Below are 15,926 nucleotides of genomic sequence, written 5' to 3'. Positions count from 1 at the left end.
GGGTTTGAAGGGAAGAAGCCAGCACAGGGGTCACGTGATCCGTGCTGATCCAGCCGAAGCCCGGCAGAAGTAAAGCTGCAGGATTCTGGATCGACCGGAGGCTCCTCAAAGAGCTTTCCAGACGTCCCGATAAGGACGAGTTACGACGGTCCCATCAATCTGGGTGGAGCTGCATCAAAGGCAGCACGGAGGAGCGTCGTCTGCAGCTCTGAGGAGATGATTAGTAACTTTCAGACAGGGTTCCTCTGCAGGGGCCCCAGCAGCAGAGCCAGCAACACCTGAGAGATGAAGGGAAGGTCAGGACCTTCTAGCTGATGGCCTTGTGAAGGGACAGAACCTGTTATTAGAGACAAACAGAGCAGAACTGCCCGAGACCACGGGTCTCCCAGGCTGGACGGCTGAAGAAGTTCAACACGTCTGACAGCTGCTGCGATCACCTGATTCATTCATTTGTGAGGCAGCCGCTCACGCCAGGATCTCGGTGCTTCCTGTTGTGACAGTTAGAGATTCACACCCTTTATTCCTGCCCCGCTGATCACCTCTGTAGACGCTATTAACCTGCTGGCCTTCTGACCCAGCTTCTGTCACGTTTAACGTGAGGTTCTGCTGGTTCAGCAGACATAGAGGACCTCTGCAGTTTGTCACTTTGCTAGATTTCCTTCTCTGCCGATGGAAGACCCGAGGAACCCGACTCACAGCAGTCCCTGACAGAGCTCCCAGCATGCCCAGGCAGGTCCAGGCGGCCCCGGTGGCAAAGGTTCCGATCAGCATCTGGTCCGTTAAGAGGTTTTTCCCTCAGCTGGAGGCTCAGTCGTAGAAAAGAGCGTCTCTCCAGGGCAGCCATCAGTCTCAAACACCGTTCTGTCTGCTCCTCTGACAGCACACCTGCATTAAAAGCCTGCTGGTTTTACTGGCCTGTTTTTACAGGATGCTTTTAGACTCCACTAATGACAGATGGACGCTTAACTGGCGAGGAGGTTCACAGAGGAGTCACCGGCCGGCTCGACGGTCCTGCGCCCCCTACAGGCCGCGTTGAAGGCGACGCTTCATGCGGAGGTCACCGCATCACCGCTCATCACGCCTGTCCATAATCATCCATTACCGGGTCGTTTATGAGTGGGTCCGAGCACACGTCAGTCACGTTAGCGGCGGGCTGTAAACACGCAGGCAGGGCGCGGCCGCCGGCGTGCAGGCGCTTTTGTGAGGGGCCATAAATTTCAAGGACAGCAAAGGAGGATTCATGACAGCGCTAGGCTCATCTATCATCAGAGGCTCGAGGCTCGACCCCGAGACAAAAACACATCCCAGCCAAAGTATGTCGCCCAGCAGGAGAGCAGCAGAGCGTCCTGGAGCTCTGCAAGAGTGGAAAATAAAGCTTAAAGACTGGTTTTGATCTGCTGCTCAGGAGCTTGTTTTAGCTAGTTTGGATGGTGGAGCGCTGTGATGTTGACTCTTAAGCATGCATCGGGCTCCGATCTGCTGGCTGAAGCAGGAGAAAAGTGTGTTTCTGAACGCAAAACGCAACCATGCAACAGATAATCACCATAATAAAGTCTGTCTGGTGGATAAGTCGATGACAACCCAGCAGATACGATCAGTTTCCACCAAAATACGACACCACCGAAGCTACAACCAGTTCAGGCCTTCAGGACCTGTTGGGCTGATCTTTAAATGATCCCGACAGGCTGAAACGCTTCCTGCACGTCATTGGCGTGATCAGTGAGGGATGCTCGTCGACGTAGAGCAGAGCAGCACAACTCAGGTCTGTAGCAGACATCGGTGGTGCCTGAGCCAGATTAGCGCTAACATTTAAAAGCAGAGCAGAAGTCGACGCACAGTGTGTGGGACAGACGGGAAAGGCCAGAACGCGGCTGGGAACGAGAGAACACGCAACGCCGATGTGACCTAAATGAGTGTTTTGACCTTTCTGGGTTGCTGTAGCTGCTGCGTAGAAGCCGGTGACTTAATCAGGGATTCACGTGGGAGCAAAATGAGTGAAGAAGAGAAGAAATGTTCTCCTAATTTACCACAAGATCCCATCTGCAGGAACCCTGAGGCAGCTCGGCCCGAAGCTGAATCGATTGTCTTGTTTACATTCACACAGCAAGTCGAATGAGCCATTATTACTTTAAGCATTTGTCTTTAAACGAGTTGATGGTCCAGCTTCTGTTAACTGAGCAGATCATCTCCAGAGCTGTGAGCTCCCACGTTTGAGGTCTGCAACACAACCCAACCTCAGGGGTTCACGGGCAGCTATTGCAAGGACCTTTGATGTAAATAAGAATGGCCGCAGTGAGATACAGGAGGTCTGCTGCGCTCCGTCACCATGGTAACCCGTTCTTCGTCACCTTGCAGCTGGTGGACCAAGTGCAGAATCAGGAGATCAACAGTAAAGTTCTGCCATCAGGAGAGGATCAGATCACAGCTGTCCACGATTGTTTCCATCCAGCAGAGTAACAGCTGTCATGAGCCGTTGCCGTGGTGACAACCCATGGTAAACAGTGAGGACTGGGACAGATGAAAGTGTGGAGATCGCAGCAGGTCTGTGTGAAGGTCCACAGGTTTCTGCCTTTGTGATTGATTAGTGACTCATTGTTTAATGTCGGTTTATTCTTTTTTGTGTGTTTTCAGTGTTTTTGATTCCAAAATAAACGTTGTTGATGATGATGATGATGATGATGATGATAGACATGACTTTAATCTGAATAAATGTGAGGTGAATTCAGGGTCTGATGGCGGTGCAGTGCTGCCCCCACCTGGCCACACGGTGAACTGCTGCCTGCTGACAACCTGTTGAAAGAGACACGAGCAGTTTCTGGAGAACTTCAGTCAGGCGGCGTGGACACGACGAGACACCGTGACACTGTGACGTGCACGGCCACGTTCTTACCACAGCATGTCAGCTGGAAGCCCAATTTGTCCTGACAGCAAACAGGCTGGACTTGGTCCCTTCCCGGACCAGAGTAACATCAGTCTGTTGGACTGGAACAAAGATTCTCCCACCTTCACCTTTGTCACTAACCCATTTAGAGCGTCAGACCGGCGATGTTTGTGGCCAGTTTCCTTCAGAAACCTGAAGGAAACCGTTAACAAATGATCGGGTCAATCCCGCAGGGACGGACTTACTGGTATCCTCCCAGTATCTACCAATCCTGGTGAGCTTCTGTGGGATTGGACAGTGGCTTAGTTGAACTTCTTGGTTATATGAGGCTAATTTCAAATAACTTGAAGCCACCTTCATATCTGATGATATACGTTCTTCCTTGTGGTGCCACCGACAGATGGGAGTCCAGGAGTCATACCAGAGACCTCTTTATTGAATTAATTAAGTCATAATCAGACACTAAAACTGATCAGCCCGTCACTAGTAACGCTGTTTTACATCATTAAAATTCAATGAGCTGGAAGAGACCACCAGTAAAGTTAATAATGCTACCTGCTTCTAGCCAGAGGTTAGCAAGTCCATTACAGTGGGTCATATAAAACCTGGGGGCAGCCATGAACTCAAACATGAACACTGTGCGACGTGATGAAGGTTCATTCAAACATGAGCGTGGATAACTGCTGAGAAGAGAGAGGGACTGTTAATAACACTACACACACCTACACACACCACCAATGCTTTACATCTGACCTCTCCGGGACAAGGCCAAGGAGGAGGGCTTCAAAAGGAAGAGCAGACCTATAGTGAACGGTACACTTGTTCAGAATCTATACAAGAACCTGTGGAGCTCAGGAGCTGTGCAAGCTACGCTAAAAGAGAAGACGACCACGACATGGCACCCGCCACCATTAGACTTCCTGTTCCATAGACACGGTTGATGGTAATAATCATCGTTTGCCTGCTGACTTGTGGAGTCTTAAAAGCAAAGCGCTGTCGCCCCCCCTTCCCCGACACACACACACACACACACACACACACCATCTGGGTCTCAAGGGTTCAGCAGGCCAGATCTGGAACCTGGGTGGACTTTCTTAAAAAGGCTCAGACACATTTGCTGATCGTCGTGTTTAAATCGGGCAGCAGCTTTTCTCCTTCGGGGGGGCTGACGAAGACGTCGGGTGGGTCGTCTCGGAGATCCGGTCGGGTTCTGACTGAGCCCCCGTTGGCCTGAAGCTCACCTTCTCATCAGTAGACTACACACAACACAGCCACACCTCTGCAGACCTCTCACTCACCTTCTAAAACAGGGTTTGGGAAATAAAAAGGGGGGGTGGGGGTTTAGGCGTCGTAGTGATACATGCATCCATTATACAAGTCTTAAAAAAATACAATAAAAAGAATATGAACAAAAAGGTATTAGAAATGCAGCTATACAGAGTCTTTTAGCCGTTTCCAGGGGAGTGAGGTTGACAGGAAGTTCTGACATTAGGGAGCCGACGAGCCCGATGTCTAGATGTAGTTCAGCTGAGGAGGAGACAGAAGGAGGGGTGCACGTGTGGGGGGGGTGAGGAGCAGGAGCCGGATCAGTTATTGCAGCAGGTGCGGCTGGTCGGCTGAGCCGTCTCTGTCAAGTCCACTCCCCGATTCCGCCCGCTGTTGGCGCCGGCCGCCTGAGGCTCGTTCTTGGGTAGTTTCTTTGCTGCGGTGAAACAAGCAAACATCAGGATCCAGAGCAGCTCGGCTTTGACCGCTGGGTCAACATCCACGGTTAACTTTGGTCACCCGCCCGCCGGTGGTGAGACCGCTTTCACAACCACGTCCACGGAAAAGGGAAAACGCAGGAAATGGCTGCGTTGTTACAGCACCAACATGGACAAGTTAACCTCCATGTTCAGTGTCCCTCAATCAAGGAGGCAGACGGACAGACAGAGAGACAGAGGTGATGCTGAGGACAGCTCGTGTCTTTACCGGGTCACCGCTGACAGTGTCCAGAGGGGAAGCGATTCAGTCCTCACACATACGTGACTTAAATCTATCCAGAAATTCAGAGGGGTTAAAGTGTGTCTGCAACACACAACCTCACAGTCCTGGGTGTGTGTTCAGATTACTCACACACCAGAGATGTCAGGCACACGTGTGTCCTGACTACTGGGAAGTGCAGATCCTGACAGAGACCACTCCCATTGTCCGTGAGGCCACGCCCATGATCGCTGAGGCCACACCCACCGAGTGCCAGAATCTTGACACTTCTGAACAACAGTGACAGAACGCTCAAAGGAGGCTGATTTAATCAGATTAGGGTGGCGCAGCTCTTCGTCTCTGCTGATCAGGTTCTCTCCATCTGTCTCTGTTCTCCCTGCCCTCCGTCACGCTGATCTTTGGAGACCGATGCGGCCGCAGTAGAGCGGCTCAAACCACCGAGTCATGAACTGATTTTAATTCATTTCCAGCCAGTATTGATTCGGACAAAGCCTCATCCCTGCTGAGCCCACCCTAACCCACCCGCCGAGCTTACCGATGGCCATGAAGATCTCGTTGACATTCATAGAGGTCTTGGCTGACGTTTCCATGAAGAGTAAGCTGTTGTCATCTGCGTACGACTGTGCATCCTGCAGGAGGAGACGTCATTAGTGGCCACGGTTGAACCTGGAGAGTGACTCCGGAGGTGACCCTACCTGGAAGTCCAGCGCTCTCTTGTTGGCCAGGTCCGCCTTGTTCCCTGCCAGAGCTATTACGATGTTGGGGCTGGCTTGTCTCTGAAGCTCTTTGACCCAGTTCTTCGCCCGCACGAACGACTCCTGCCAAACCAAGAACCATCACGCTGCGACACTGATCAATAACAATGAGATCCTCATGTGTGTGTGTGTGTGTGTGAGAGGAGGAGGAGGATTAACCATCCTCTATGCTATGTGTTGTCCAGGTATTATCAGCCCCTACTCTCACCCCAGCCCTGACATCATTGGTTGGGGGGGTCACCTGTATCCAGGACTCACCTCATTGGTTATATCATACACCACTATGGCTGCCTGAGCACCTCTGTAGTACATGGGAGCCAGACTGTGGTAGCGCTCCTGACCAGCGGTGTCCCAGATCTCAAATTTGACTGTTGTGTCATCCAGACAGACGGTCTGAGTCAGGAAGGCAGCTGTGGACACAAGAGCAGGGCTCTGAGTGAAACCGTGCGCAAATACAGGTGGAACACCAACAACATGTTTTCCAGAGTGAAGAGAGCATGAAGAGAGCGAGCAGGAACCGTCTTTCACTTCATTTCATTGATCTGGGCCTGCTCACGGGGCTCAAACCAGCCGACAACGTGCTCACAACGGACCTGGACCACTTCCCAACATCTGGGTGTGGCGCTGCTGTGTTAGTCGCGTCACCTGCAGGCTTTTACGGAAAAGAGGTCAACAGTGGAGACACAAACCTCCGATGGTGCTCTCCTGGAATTCATGGAACTGTCCCTTCACAAAACGAAGCACAAGACTCGACTTCCCCACAGCCGACTCTCCTAAGAGGACAAGTTTGAACTGGCAGATCTTGTTGCCTGCGTTCGGCCCGTTGGGTCGCGTAGCTCCGCCTCTTCCGGCCATGTCCCGCTACCCAGTCGGTCGTCTACAGGTGACTTACTGGAAAGCAAAACAAAAGAAAAGCAAACCCCAAAATGACCTAAACAGGAGAAAGAGAACAGGACAAAGGTTACAGTCACATTCAAACACAGGTGCATCACAGATAGACCCTGAACCAGATGACAGGAAGAATATTGGCTTCACAGCTCCTGCCGACTCGGCGCAAATGTCACCGCCAGAAAAACGTCATTCCCTTGTGGAACAGCCGTTGGGTGGTCTCAGAACTACCTGAGCAGGTGCAGCCTGCAGCATTCCAACACAAGCCTGACCAAAAGATGCACGGCTCCATTTTCTTCCTGAGAGAAACAAGACTACCGTGTCCCACCGTTCCCTTTGGGAAGGGGGTCAGCGTTCTCCTGCAGTTCCTGGTGGGAACAGTCACCGTGGGAGGTGAAATGTATCATTAGAAACTCCGAACCTGCTGTTCTGAAGGTGAATGAGGCCACCAGGAGGGATTAGCAGGTTCCAGTGTTGGGACACCGATGGTTTCCTGTCAGATGAGCTGACGTGAAACCCCAAGGTTTACCCTCTTAGAACCAGCACTTTTATCACCCCTGCTCACTAAACACATGTCACCAGTCCAACAATAATTACCGTCAACTCACGTTGCGTCACAGATACTCGCGTTTAACCTTTTTCTGTTGTTGACTGAGTGAGTTAGCAAAGCAATACCAGCCAGCATTAGCAACATGCTACCTGCTTGCTCCCGTTAGCCCTTAAAAAGCCCAGACAGCCGATTATTCCACTGCGGGGAATAAGATCCCACCCGGGTTGTTGTCGTAAACACCAACCGCGCAGTTACCAGTTGCGAAACCGGTGTTACGTTGCTGAGGTTCGGCTCGGGCACTTTTGGGTGTGTACAGCCTGTCACATCCAGCTAACCCTAACTGCGCGGCACTAAAACCAAGAATCGGCCTTATAGTTGAGTGGATAAGAGAACGATGAGCATCTCGGTGGCGTAAAAACGGACGAACAATGACGTGTAAATGGAATTAAACGTCCTTTCTGCTGTGTCTGCCGGTGGAGGCTAACGAGCGGGGCCTGTCGCTCCTGGCTAAACAACACTAGCTAGCTCGCAGGCTAACGCAGGGAGCGTTCCCTTGTTGCGAGGAGCCCGTCCAAGAGTCCTCAAGCTGGCTAAAACTAAGCACAAGCACTCACCGCAAACAAACCAGCTTGCTTAATATGGCTGTCTTCTCCAGGATAATGCTGGCGGCTCTGCCCAGTGGACCGACTACCTTTGGCCGCTGCCGGTGCGGGTAGAGTTCATAAAGCTGGCGCTGCTTCTCTCCCTCTTCCAACTTCCTTTTTGGCCGCTGATGACAGATGAGCTCCGACCGCGGAGCCGATCCCACCGCTAACATCGGCTTTATTGAGCCCTTTCAGGGGGACTTTCATCACACAGCCCCGGGATATACCTGCGGGTCTAAAACACCTCCAAAAGCAGATTAATGACATGTTTTTTTTTCCTCAGGCGAATGCGGTTTTCCTCAACTTTTGTGTGCCCAAGACACAGAGTTTATGGTGATTTAGGACGGTACAATCGAGTTTATGGGCGCCGCATTTGAAATACGTGTCGGGATCGATCTCAGATCTGTCGAGGGAATCAAGTCCAAGAGATCTTTATTTAATTTATTATTATTATTTTCATGTCGTTGCCAGAAACGTGTTTGCCACTTCGCTGAGTAATTGCTCCAATAAAACGACCGAAACACATTTTTATTTGTTCATTTCTGCCATTTCCGGTGCCAGTTCCCGAATGAGACGACTGCTGTTGCCGGGCAACGGGACTCAAACCAATGCGTCACTTGTTTCTCGGGGCTGGTTTATTTCTAGTAATCTGAAACTAACAAGAACTCCTCAAACTATCGGGAATCCCAGAGGTGAGTCACCTAAATTCTATAAGAGTGTGTGCGTGAGCGTGCGTGTGCGTGTGTGTGTTGCTGGAGGACCAGTGAGCTCCAGAGGAGAGGCAGCTTTGTGACCCAGCGATGTGCTTTAGAATCTTTTGCCAATCATCAGATTTCATGGCGTCCAAACGTCGTGGCGTGACGTCCAAACGTCTCGTCCCTCCACTGTATGCGGCTGAAGGGACGCGGTCTGTCCCCGTCTTGTCAGCCGGGGCGTCCCCCGGGGTCATGATGGAAAGTGTGAGTGGACACTGTTGGACACAGTGTCTGATGGAAGAAGATCCAGGTTCTTTATCCACCATTCAAACAATCTCCACTCTTCTGACCCAACCTCTAACGTCTTGATGACATCACACAGTGGACACAAAGACCTCCTGAAGGGGACCTGTAGCCTTCAGAGTCCAACTCCCTACTCTTCCTGTCTCTAGGACCAGTGGGACACAGGTCAAAGGTTGAGACAACCTGTGTTTTAACTGGTTTCCAGTATGCTTACTGTGTTTCCACAGCAGCCACAGTTGGGTCTTAATTACATTCACAGGTGCATCACATGCTTGAAATCTCCTCACACGTTGGACAGGGGACAAATGAAGGTGTCCTGTCCATTTTTAAACGATCCATGTTGGACTGAACCCCCCCGTTTCAACGTAAACAAAAGAAACAAACAGAACCCCGACTGGTCACATGACCAGCATCACCTCACCTGCGTGCTGCAGCAGCGACAGGTGAGACTGGTCTCATAAGTGTCCTCACAATCCTGGTTCTAATCTGCAGAGCGACCCGGTCTGAGCTCATCGAAGAGGCAACGGCAGCAGAAGACATGGACGGGAAACCCGAGGACACTTGCGCACGTAAGCGCGACAATCTTGACGTTTTGTGTGTTCTGTGCTGGTCTGTTTGTTTGGGTTTTCGGCCATTTTGAAGGGATCGGCTGTGAATGAATCCTCCAGGTGAGCAGGCTGACAGGAAGCTCCACTGGGCTCCCACCAACACACCCAGCAGGTCTGGGAAGCACACGCCCCATTTCCACGATGGTCGGAATGTGGCCAGGACGCTCCGGTGGCTGGGCGAGACAGAGAGGTACGTTCCACGTCAGTGTCACTCAGACTTTCATGGAGGTCCAAAGCACCACAGACTACTAGGTAGTCAAGAGAAGGTCCTCAGTAGCATAGCAATGTTGTTTGAATATCAAACACCGCGTCTGTTCAGGGCCTTTTGTTGTTCTTTGAAGGTTTTCCAGTAGGGATCCTGTTTGGAGGAGATCTGGAAGTAGAGACCGTTTGGCTGTGCAGCTGGGAGTGAAGGACACCAACCAGTGAGCTTCTGCCTGCTTGTCCAGCTCAGCCTGTGTTTGCCTCCGTCCTCCGTCTCTCATTCATCCTGTCTTTCCAGGAATAAAGACACATTTCCAGTGGAGCACTCGTGTGGAAATCCCTCTCCAAATAAATATGGTAGTTGGGTCCTCACGGCTGTTGCAGACCTGTGTTAGCGTGGGTTCGGCCACGTCTCAGCTGTCCATGTCCTGCACAGGTCCCGCTGAGCCTGCAGAGTGGGACGGGTCCAGAGACAGGCGGCGCCGGCCGTTCCATTCACTGCAGAACCGGCTGAAGATGGCCAACTTCTCCAGGTTCAGCTCACTGCTGCAGGCGTTCACACACTATGACAGGGTGGGAACCGTCTCATCTCCCTGGACACATTTAGACATTTATCGTCTGTCCTTCAGGCAGCCATTGTCCTCGGTCACCCTCTGGTGGAAGGAGAAGCTCCTTCACCCTCAAACTCCCTCCTGCTGATGGCCAGCTGGGTAGAGAAGGAGGAGAAGGAGGAGGACAGTCAGAGGACAGTCAGAGGACAGTCAGAGGACAGTCAGAGGACAGACGTCAATCATGCAAATACATTACCTGAAACAAGCTGTCAGTGTAGGAGCTGAGTTGGTCAGTGGGGTCAGAGGTCAGCAGGTAGTGCACAGCTATGAAGAGTTGAGCAGGTCAGTGGGGTCAGAGGTCAGCAGGTAGTGCACAGCTATGAAGAGCTGAGCAGGTCAGTGGGTCAGAGGTCAGTACACAGCTGTGAAGAGCTGAGTGGGTCAGAGGTCAGTGCACAGCTATAAGAGCTGAGCGGGTCAGTGGGGTCAGAGGTCAGTACACAGCTGTGAAGAGCTGAGTGGGTCAGTGGGGTCAGAGGTCAGTACACAGCTGTGAAGAGCTGAGCGGGTCAGTGGGGTCAGAGGTCAGTACACAGCTGTGAAGAGCTGAGCGGGTCAGTGGGGTCAGAGATCAGCAGGTTAGTGCACAGCTATAAAGAGCTGAGCAGGTCAGTGGGGTCAGAGGTCAGCAGTTAGTGCACAGCTATGAGGAGCTGAGCGGGTCAGTGGGGTCAGAGGTCAGTACACAGCTGTGAAGAGCTGAGTGGGTCAGTGGGGTCAGAGGTCAGTACACAGCTATAAAGAGCTGAGCGGGTCAGTGGGGTCAGAGGTCAGCAGGTTAGTGCACAGCTATGAAGAGCTGAGCGGGTCAGTGGGGTCAGAGGTCAGTGCACAGCTATAAAGAGCTGAGCAGGTCACTGGGGTCAGAGGTCAGCAGGTTAGTGCACAGCTATAAAGAGCTGAGCGGGTCAGTGGGGTCAGAGGTCAGCAGGTTAGCGCGCCTTTCTGGGGTTTGTCGACAGTATTACCTGAGTTTAGGTTGCGGGTTTTCCCACTGAGATGGTTTGGACACGTCTGAAGGAGGGACACGGTGGTAGAAGATAAAATAGAACAAGCTGGGCGTCACTATTGCTGTATGGATAAAGAGGAGCGAGATGTTCTGACTGGTCCTCACTGACCACGAGGTCAGGAGAACAGTCCTTTGAACCCTGACCAACACTAATCGCTCATTTGACCTAACTCATTAAAGCACACTCTGTTTGAAGCCGGTGACTCTTCCTCCGTCTCCAGCTGGACCAGAATCCCTTGACCCAGCTTGTTCCAGGGACACTCACAAGACTTCCTGCTAGTCTCACTACATTAGCTTCCTCTCTGCCACAGCATCGATTCAAGGATTTACGACGTGCTTTTAGGTCGGCTAATGGGCTAGCTCCATTCTAGTCCACATGCTCCTTCATGATCATTAAGTTCTGATGACCGGGGACTTTTCTCAGTGTCTTTGTCTTTAAAGTAGTCCTGAAAACGTACCCGCTGAGATACAGTCATGATTCGTACGGTCCTGTTAGCTTCATCCTGTACTTGGACCACTGCCCTCTAGTGGTGGTTTGGAGCCATCGGCTGCTCTTCTCACTCAGTTCTGTAGATATTTAGATCTTCTAAAGGTTCCAGCAAACCTTCAGATCTGTCCTGCTTTTGTCCACCACAACCTTTGAAGCTAGACTGATGAGGTTAAGAGGTTCTGTTCCTGTCCTCTTCGGTGGCCCAGCCCTCTCTGTCCACTCTGTCCATGTCCTCTAACCAGTTTAGCTCAAGTGTGGAACCAAATGTGTTTTCTATTATTATGGAATCATCAGCTCTTCTAATTTTGTCTTAATTCCTCCCAGAAAGGACAAGGATTTATTGACAAGGAGGACCTGCAGGCAGTGTGCCATCAGTTCCAGCTGCACGTCAGCGGACCGGTTCTGGACGACCTGATGGACTACTGTGACACTGACGGAGACGGACTCATCAACTTTGTGGAGTTTGCTAATTTCCTCAGCTGGAAGGACATGATGCCCATCAACAGCCAGGAGGAGCGCGCTCTGACCAGAGGTCGGTGAGATGGAGGAGCCACAGATTAGTCAGAACTTCATCCACTCTGATGAAGTTCTGACCCCTGAACCGTCTCCGCCTGTAAATGTGTTGCTGGGAAAAGAACTCTCTCCTTCGGCTTAAAACAGGTCAGCTGGACTTTTCATGAAGACGTCTGTCCTCTTAACCCAGAGGCCTCTTCATCTCTAAACTAACTGGGGGGAATCCGATTCCCATGTCCCCTGAGGACCCTTCTGGTCCCCTGAGGATCCTCCTGGTCCCCTGAGGACCCTCCTGGTCAGAGTCACTGGTGGCCCACAGATAGAGCTGGGATGGCTTCTTTCTTGTGAGATGACCATTGTTGTCTTCAGAGGAGTGTCCCTCATCCTGCTGGTGTAAGTGGACGGGTCCTGTCCTGAGGGGCGGGCTCTCCTATGTTGGAGCGTGCGTCTGCTCCTCTACTGTCACTTTTGGTCACAGATGTCTGAGCAAGAGAATGTTCAAGAACTTCAGTATTGTTCACATGACTCAGTGAAGATTTTAGGGGAGGGTTTGATGTGGACTTTGAACATGGAAGACTTCCTGTTTCCTTTGTCTTCGCAGAGCGTCCGAGCAGCACAGCTTCAGCCGACCGAGAAGAACCTCAGCCTCCTCCTGGCCAGGCCCTGGTTAAACCTGAAGACCTGGAGCCCGTTAACCCAGCAGGCTCGCTCAAATCTGTCAGGACGCTCGTGAAGCAGCAGGCGGACCCAGACCAGTTCAGGACCATGTCTTCTGTCATCGGACTCAGGGGCGAGTCGCGTGCATCCGGTAAGTAACGAGCCGAGCTGATCTGTGACCACCACGGGTCAAAGATCTCACGGTGCCACCTGCAGGAGGTGCTGCACGTCGTGTGTGTCCAGCACCTCCTGGCCGTCCTGAGAAGATCTCAACACCTGCTGGGCTGAACGAGAGCTGCAGTTGAAAACAAGCTGCTCTGCTGGAGATCTTTCCTTCTCAGCTCTCCTTCAGGTTCTGCTCTCCTGATAACTCCCCACAGACAGCTGCACCTACGGGATTCCAACCGTTCGCACCGACCTCCCAGTCCCCCGTGTCAAGAGGGTGGGCGACTCCACCAACTACGGCGACGCGGCCACGGCTTCGGAGCTCCTCCGCCCGTCGGTTTATGACCTTTACGGTGTCGATGAGGAGCAGCTTCTGTGTCCTCGCAGCAGGAAGGAGGTAGAGTTGCTCCTGGCGTCTGGTCTCTCCCTGGCTGTTACCCACCGGTCTCTCTCTCTCTCGCCCTCCGTGATGGTGGCGCCTCTCAGCTCCGTGTCCCAGCAGAAGGACCTTCAACCTTGTGACCTTGTGTCACCTTTGAGATCATTGGTTGTTGACCCCGGGATGAGAGCGAGGCACCGGGCCAGGCAGCAGCGCTGGAGACACGTTTACTGGATCAGCACCTTCTCTAAGGCACCAGAACTCTGGTCTTTATTCTTGTTTCTGCTCCTTCACAGCTGAGCCAGATCTTCGTTGGTTTGGATCTTTCTGAGGAGACGTTTGAGGAGGTCTGGAAACTCGCGTCAGCTGAACATGAAGCCGGGGAGGTCTGTGTGGACAGTTTCTGCAGGCTTCTCAAGGAAATAAAGGCCATGTAACACCTTTCCTTCCTTCATTCCTTCCTTCCTTCCTTCCTTGTAAACTCTATGCAGCTATTTTGGCCTGACTGGAGCCAGCTTTCATTCATGAACTTTAAAAGAACCATCTGACACCCGCCTGAACGTCCTTCCCCCCAGTCTTCAGGATCAAGCTGGGCTCATTTTCTATATGTTTATATTGGTGTTTAAATTGGTGTGTTGTGTTATTACATCTCACAGCATCAAGTGGAACCTGCCAGGATGGAATCTCAAATGTCCTCCATCATTTTCATGCTCCTCAAAGATTCTACCTGATGTTCAGAATCCGCCAGGCTGCTTAAAAAGGCCAGATGAGGTTCTCTCGTCTAGTTCCAAACCGTGAGGATCAACCCAGAGATCAGGAGGAGTCTTTAAGGCAGCTGAGCTCTGCATGTTCTGCTGCTCTCTGATGGTATCGTGCTTCTAAATGTATCTCCTGATCAGGAAACAATAGGAAACATCTTGATGGTGTGTAAATGTAATGGACATGGAATTAGTCCCGCTCGCTTCAAAACAGCTCATTTGTCACCTTTTCTTTGTTTTTTCTTGAATAAATGTTGATGTGAGAGTGAGACGGGTGACAAACCAACGGTCTCCAGCTTCTTCTGTCAGATCTGACATGTTTACTTCATTCATCTCTAATTCTATTAATCCGTCCTAAATGGGAGTCTTAGCTGAAATGCTGTGAATCCATCAGGGCTCCGCGCAGCAGACGTACAGACAGACGAGCTGACGGAGGAATTGTTAACTGCTAACGGGATTAATTAAACAGGTTGGCGCGCAGCCTTGGAAATCCATTATCTCCTAAATTCTTCACTTTTGTCATGTGCTGATGTTCTTCTCACCATGTCGGTAACGAGACACTCTGACGCGTGCAGCTAACCACACATTAATCCCATTAGGCCGTGTGAGACCTTCCACTGTGACCAATACCTTTCAGAAACATACCATAATCCCCGGCGTAGTTGATTACTCATGGATTAATGACAGGAGCCGTCTGCCTGGCAGATATCTTGTCAAATGGAATAATAATCCTGCAGAAGGCGGCGATCCGCAGCCTTCGGGATGCTGCTGGTGGGTTTTCTGAAATCAACACTGGTTCTCGCTCTCTTTGTTGTGGATCTCAACTCACCTTGAAGCCAGTGGATTACTGGTCATGTGATCGGATCTCTTTACTCTGCTTGAGGATAACTTGTGAAACATAACCGGCTTTGGCAGCGGCGACTCCAACATCTGAAACAGGCAGGAAAATCTGCCCAACTGGATCTGTGGGAATTAGGAAGAGGAGCCTCAGCAGGAGAGCTAACCGGATCCCTGACTGGGAGGGAATGGAGCCTCTGATGTGTCGATTCTCCAGGAGGGAAAGTTTCGTTGCTGGTGCTGAATCAGGTGCTCCTGATTGCAGAAGATCTCACCCTGTTGGGATCTTGGGTGATAACGATTAGGCCAAACCTCCTGTCCCATCTGGGCACAAACGCTTCCTTTGCAGAACCGTTAAAATGTTTCTGGCCTGAATGAAATTAATCTGAGGGTTTTATTGGACAAATGAGGAGGATTTGACTGTAGCCAACATCTGGATCATCAGGTTCTGCCGCTGACTGACAGACGCCTGTTTAAGACAACGCATCCAATCGGTCAAAATGAGCAGTTTGTGCCACTGGACATTATGTTGGACATTTGGACCTGGCCTGGTGAGCAGCCATCAAATAATTCTGTTCTTTAAATATAAGTCAAACCTCAGGAAAAATAATTCTAACATGACATAAACACACATGTAGTGTAATTCTCAAAATCTATTTAAAAAACAACCCACAACTTAAATTGGCAATAAAAATCTTCCATTTACACCTTCATATTTATCATTTTATTGGACAGTAAAACACTAATCTGACCATATAAATGAGCTTAAAACTGACTAAAAAACTTTTCAGAAGAAAATAACCATCGGCGTCTTAACGTGCTCTTACTAAATATGTCCAATAGAGGGAGACAAATACCAATTTATAATATACACGCTTCAATATGGACGCACTGAATTATCTCTCTCTAACACACACACACACACACACACACACACACACACACACACACACACACACACACACACACACACACACCACACACACACACAGGCTT

General features: G+C 50.9%; 2 protein-coding genes across 6 annotated transcripts; one reads left to right on the top strand and one right to left on the bottom strand.

Moving 5' to 3' along the window:
• Positions 1-3,296: 3,296 nt before the first annotated feature.
• LOC130532458 (ras-related protein Rab-5A) lies at positions 3,297-7,813 on the bottom strand. Its single transcript, XM_057045125.1, has 6 exons — positions 7,672-7,813; positions 6,309-6,550; positions 5,878-6,029; positions 5,560-5,682; positions 5,400-5,493; positions 3,297-4,583 (listed from the first exon to the last, which is right to left on the bottom strand). The coding sequence occupies exons 2-6, from the start codon at positions 6,472-6,474 to the stop codon at positions 4,468-4,470; spliced, it is 651 nt and encodes a 216-aa protein (XP_056901105.1). The 5' UTR covers positions 6,475-6,550; positions 7,672-7,813; the 3' UTR covers positions 3,297-4,467.
• A 283-nt stretch (positions 7,814-8,096) lies between these two features.
• On the top strand, positions 8,097-14,379 carry efhb (EF-hand domain family, member B). Of its 5 annotated transcripts, none has more exons than XM_057045115.1 (11): positions 8,097-8,393; positions 9,192-9,268; positions 9,368-9,497; positions 9,649-9,732; positions 9,810-9,868; positions 9,948-10,084; positions 11,946-12,153; positions 12,736-12,942; positions 13,172-13,353; positions 13,632-13,721; positions 13,992-14,379. In XM_057045115.1, the coding sequence occupies exons 2-11, from the start codon at positions 9,238-9,240 to the stop codon at positions 14,064-14,066; spliced, it is 1,203 nt and encodes a 400-aa protein (XP_056901095.1). In that variant the 5' UTR covers positions 8,097-8,393; positions 9,192-9,237; the 3' UTR covers positions 14,067-14,379. The 5 variants fall into 5 exon arrangements, with proteins under 5 accessions (XP_056901095.1, XP_056901096.1, XP_056901098.1 ...); XM_057045116.1 differs by having other exon boundaries at positions 8,097-8,871; XM_057045118.1 differs by having other exon boundaries at positions 8,097-9,268; positions 12,736-12,933.
• The last annotated feature ends 1,547 nt before the right edge of the window (positions 14,380-15,926 follow it).

This window comes from Takifugu flavidus, chromosome 10 (assembly GCF_003711565.1).
Source record: "Takifugu flavidus isolate HTHZ2018 chromosome 10, ASM371156v2, whole genome shotgun sequence".
NCBI lineage: Eukaryota > Metazoa > Chordata > Actinopteri > Tetraodontiformes > Tetraodontidae > Takifugu > Takifugu flavidus.
Note: the sequence above shows the minus strand (reverse complement) of the source record. Positions and strands in the feature narration are given on the sequence as shown.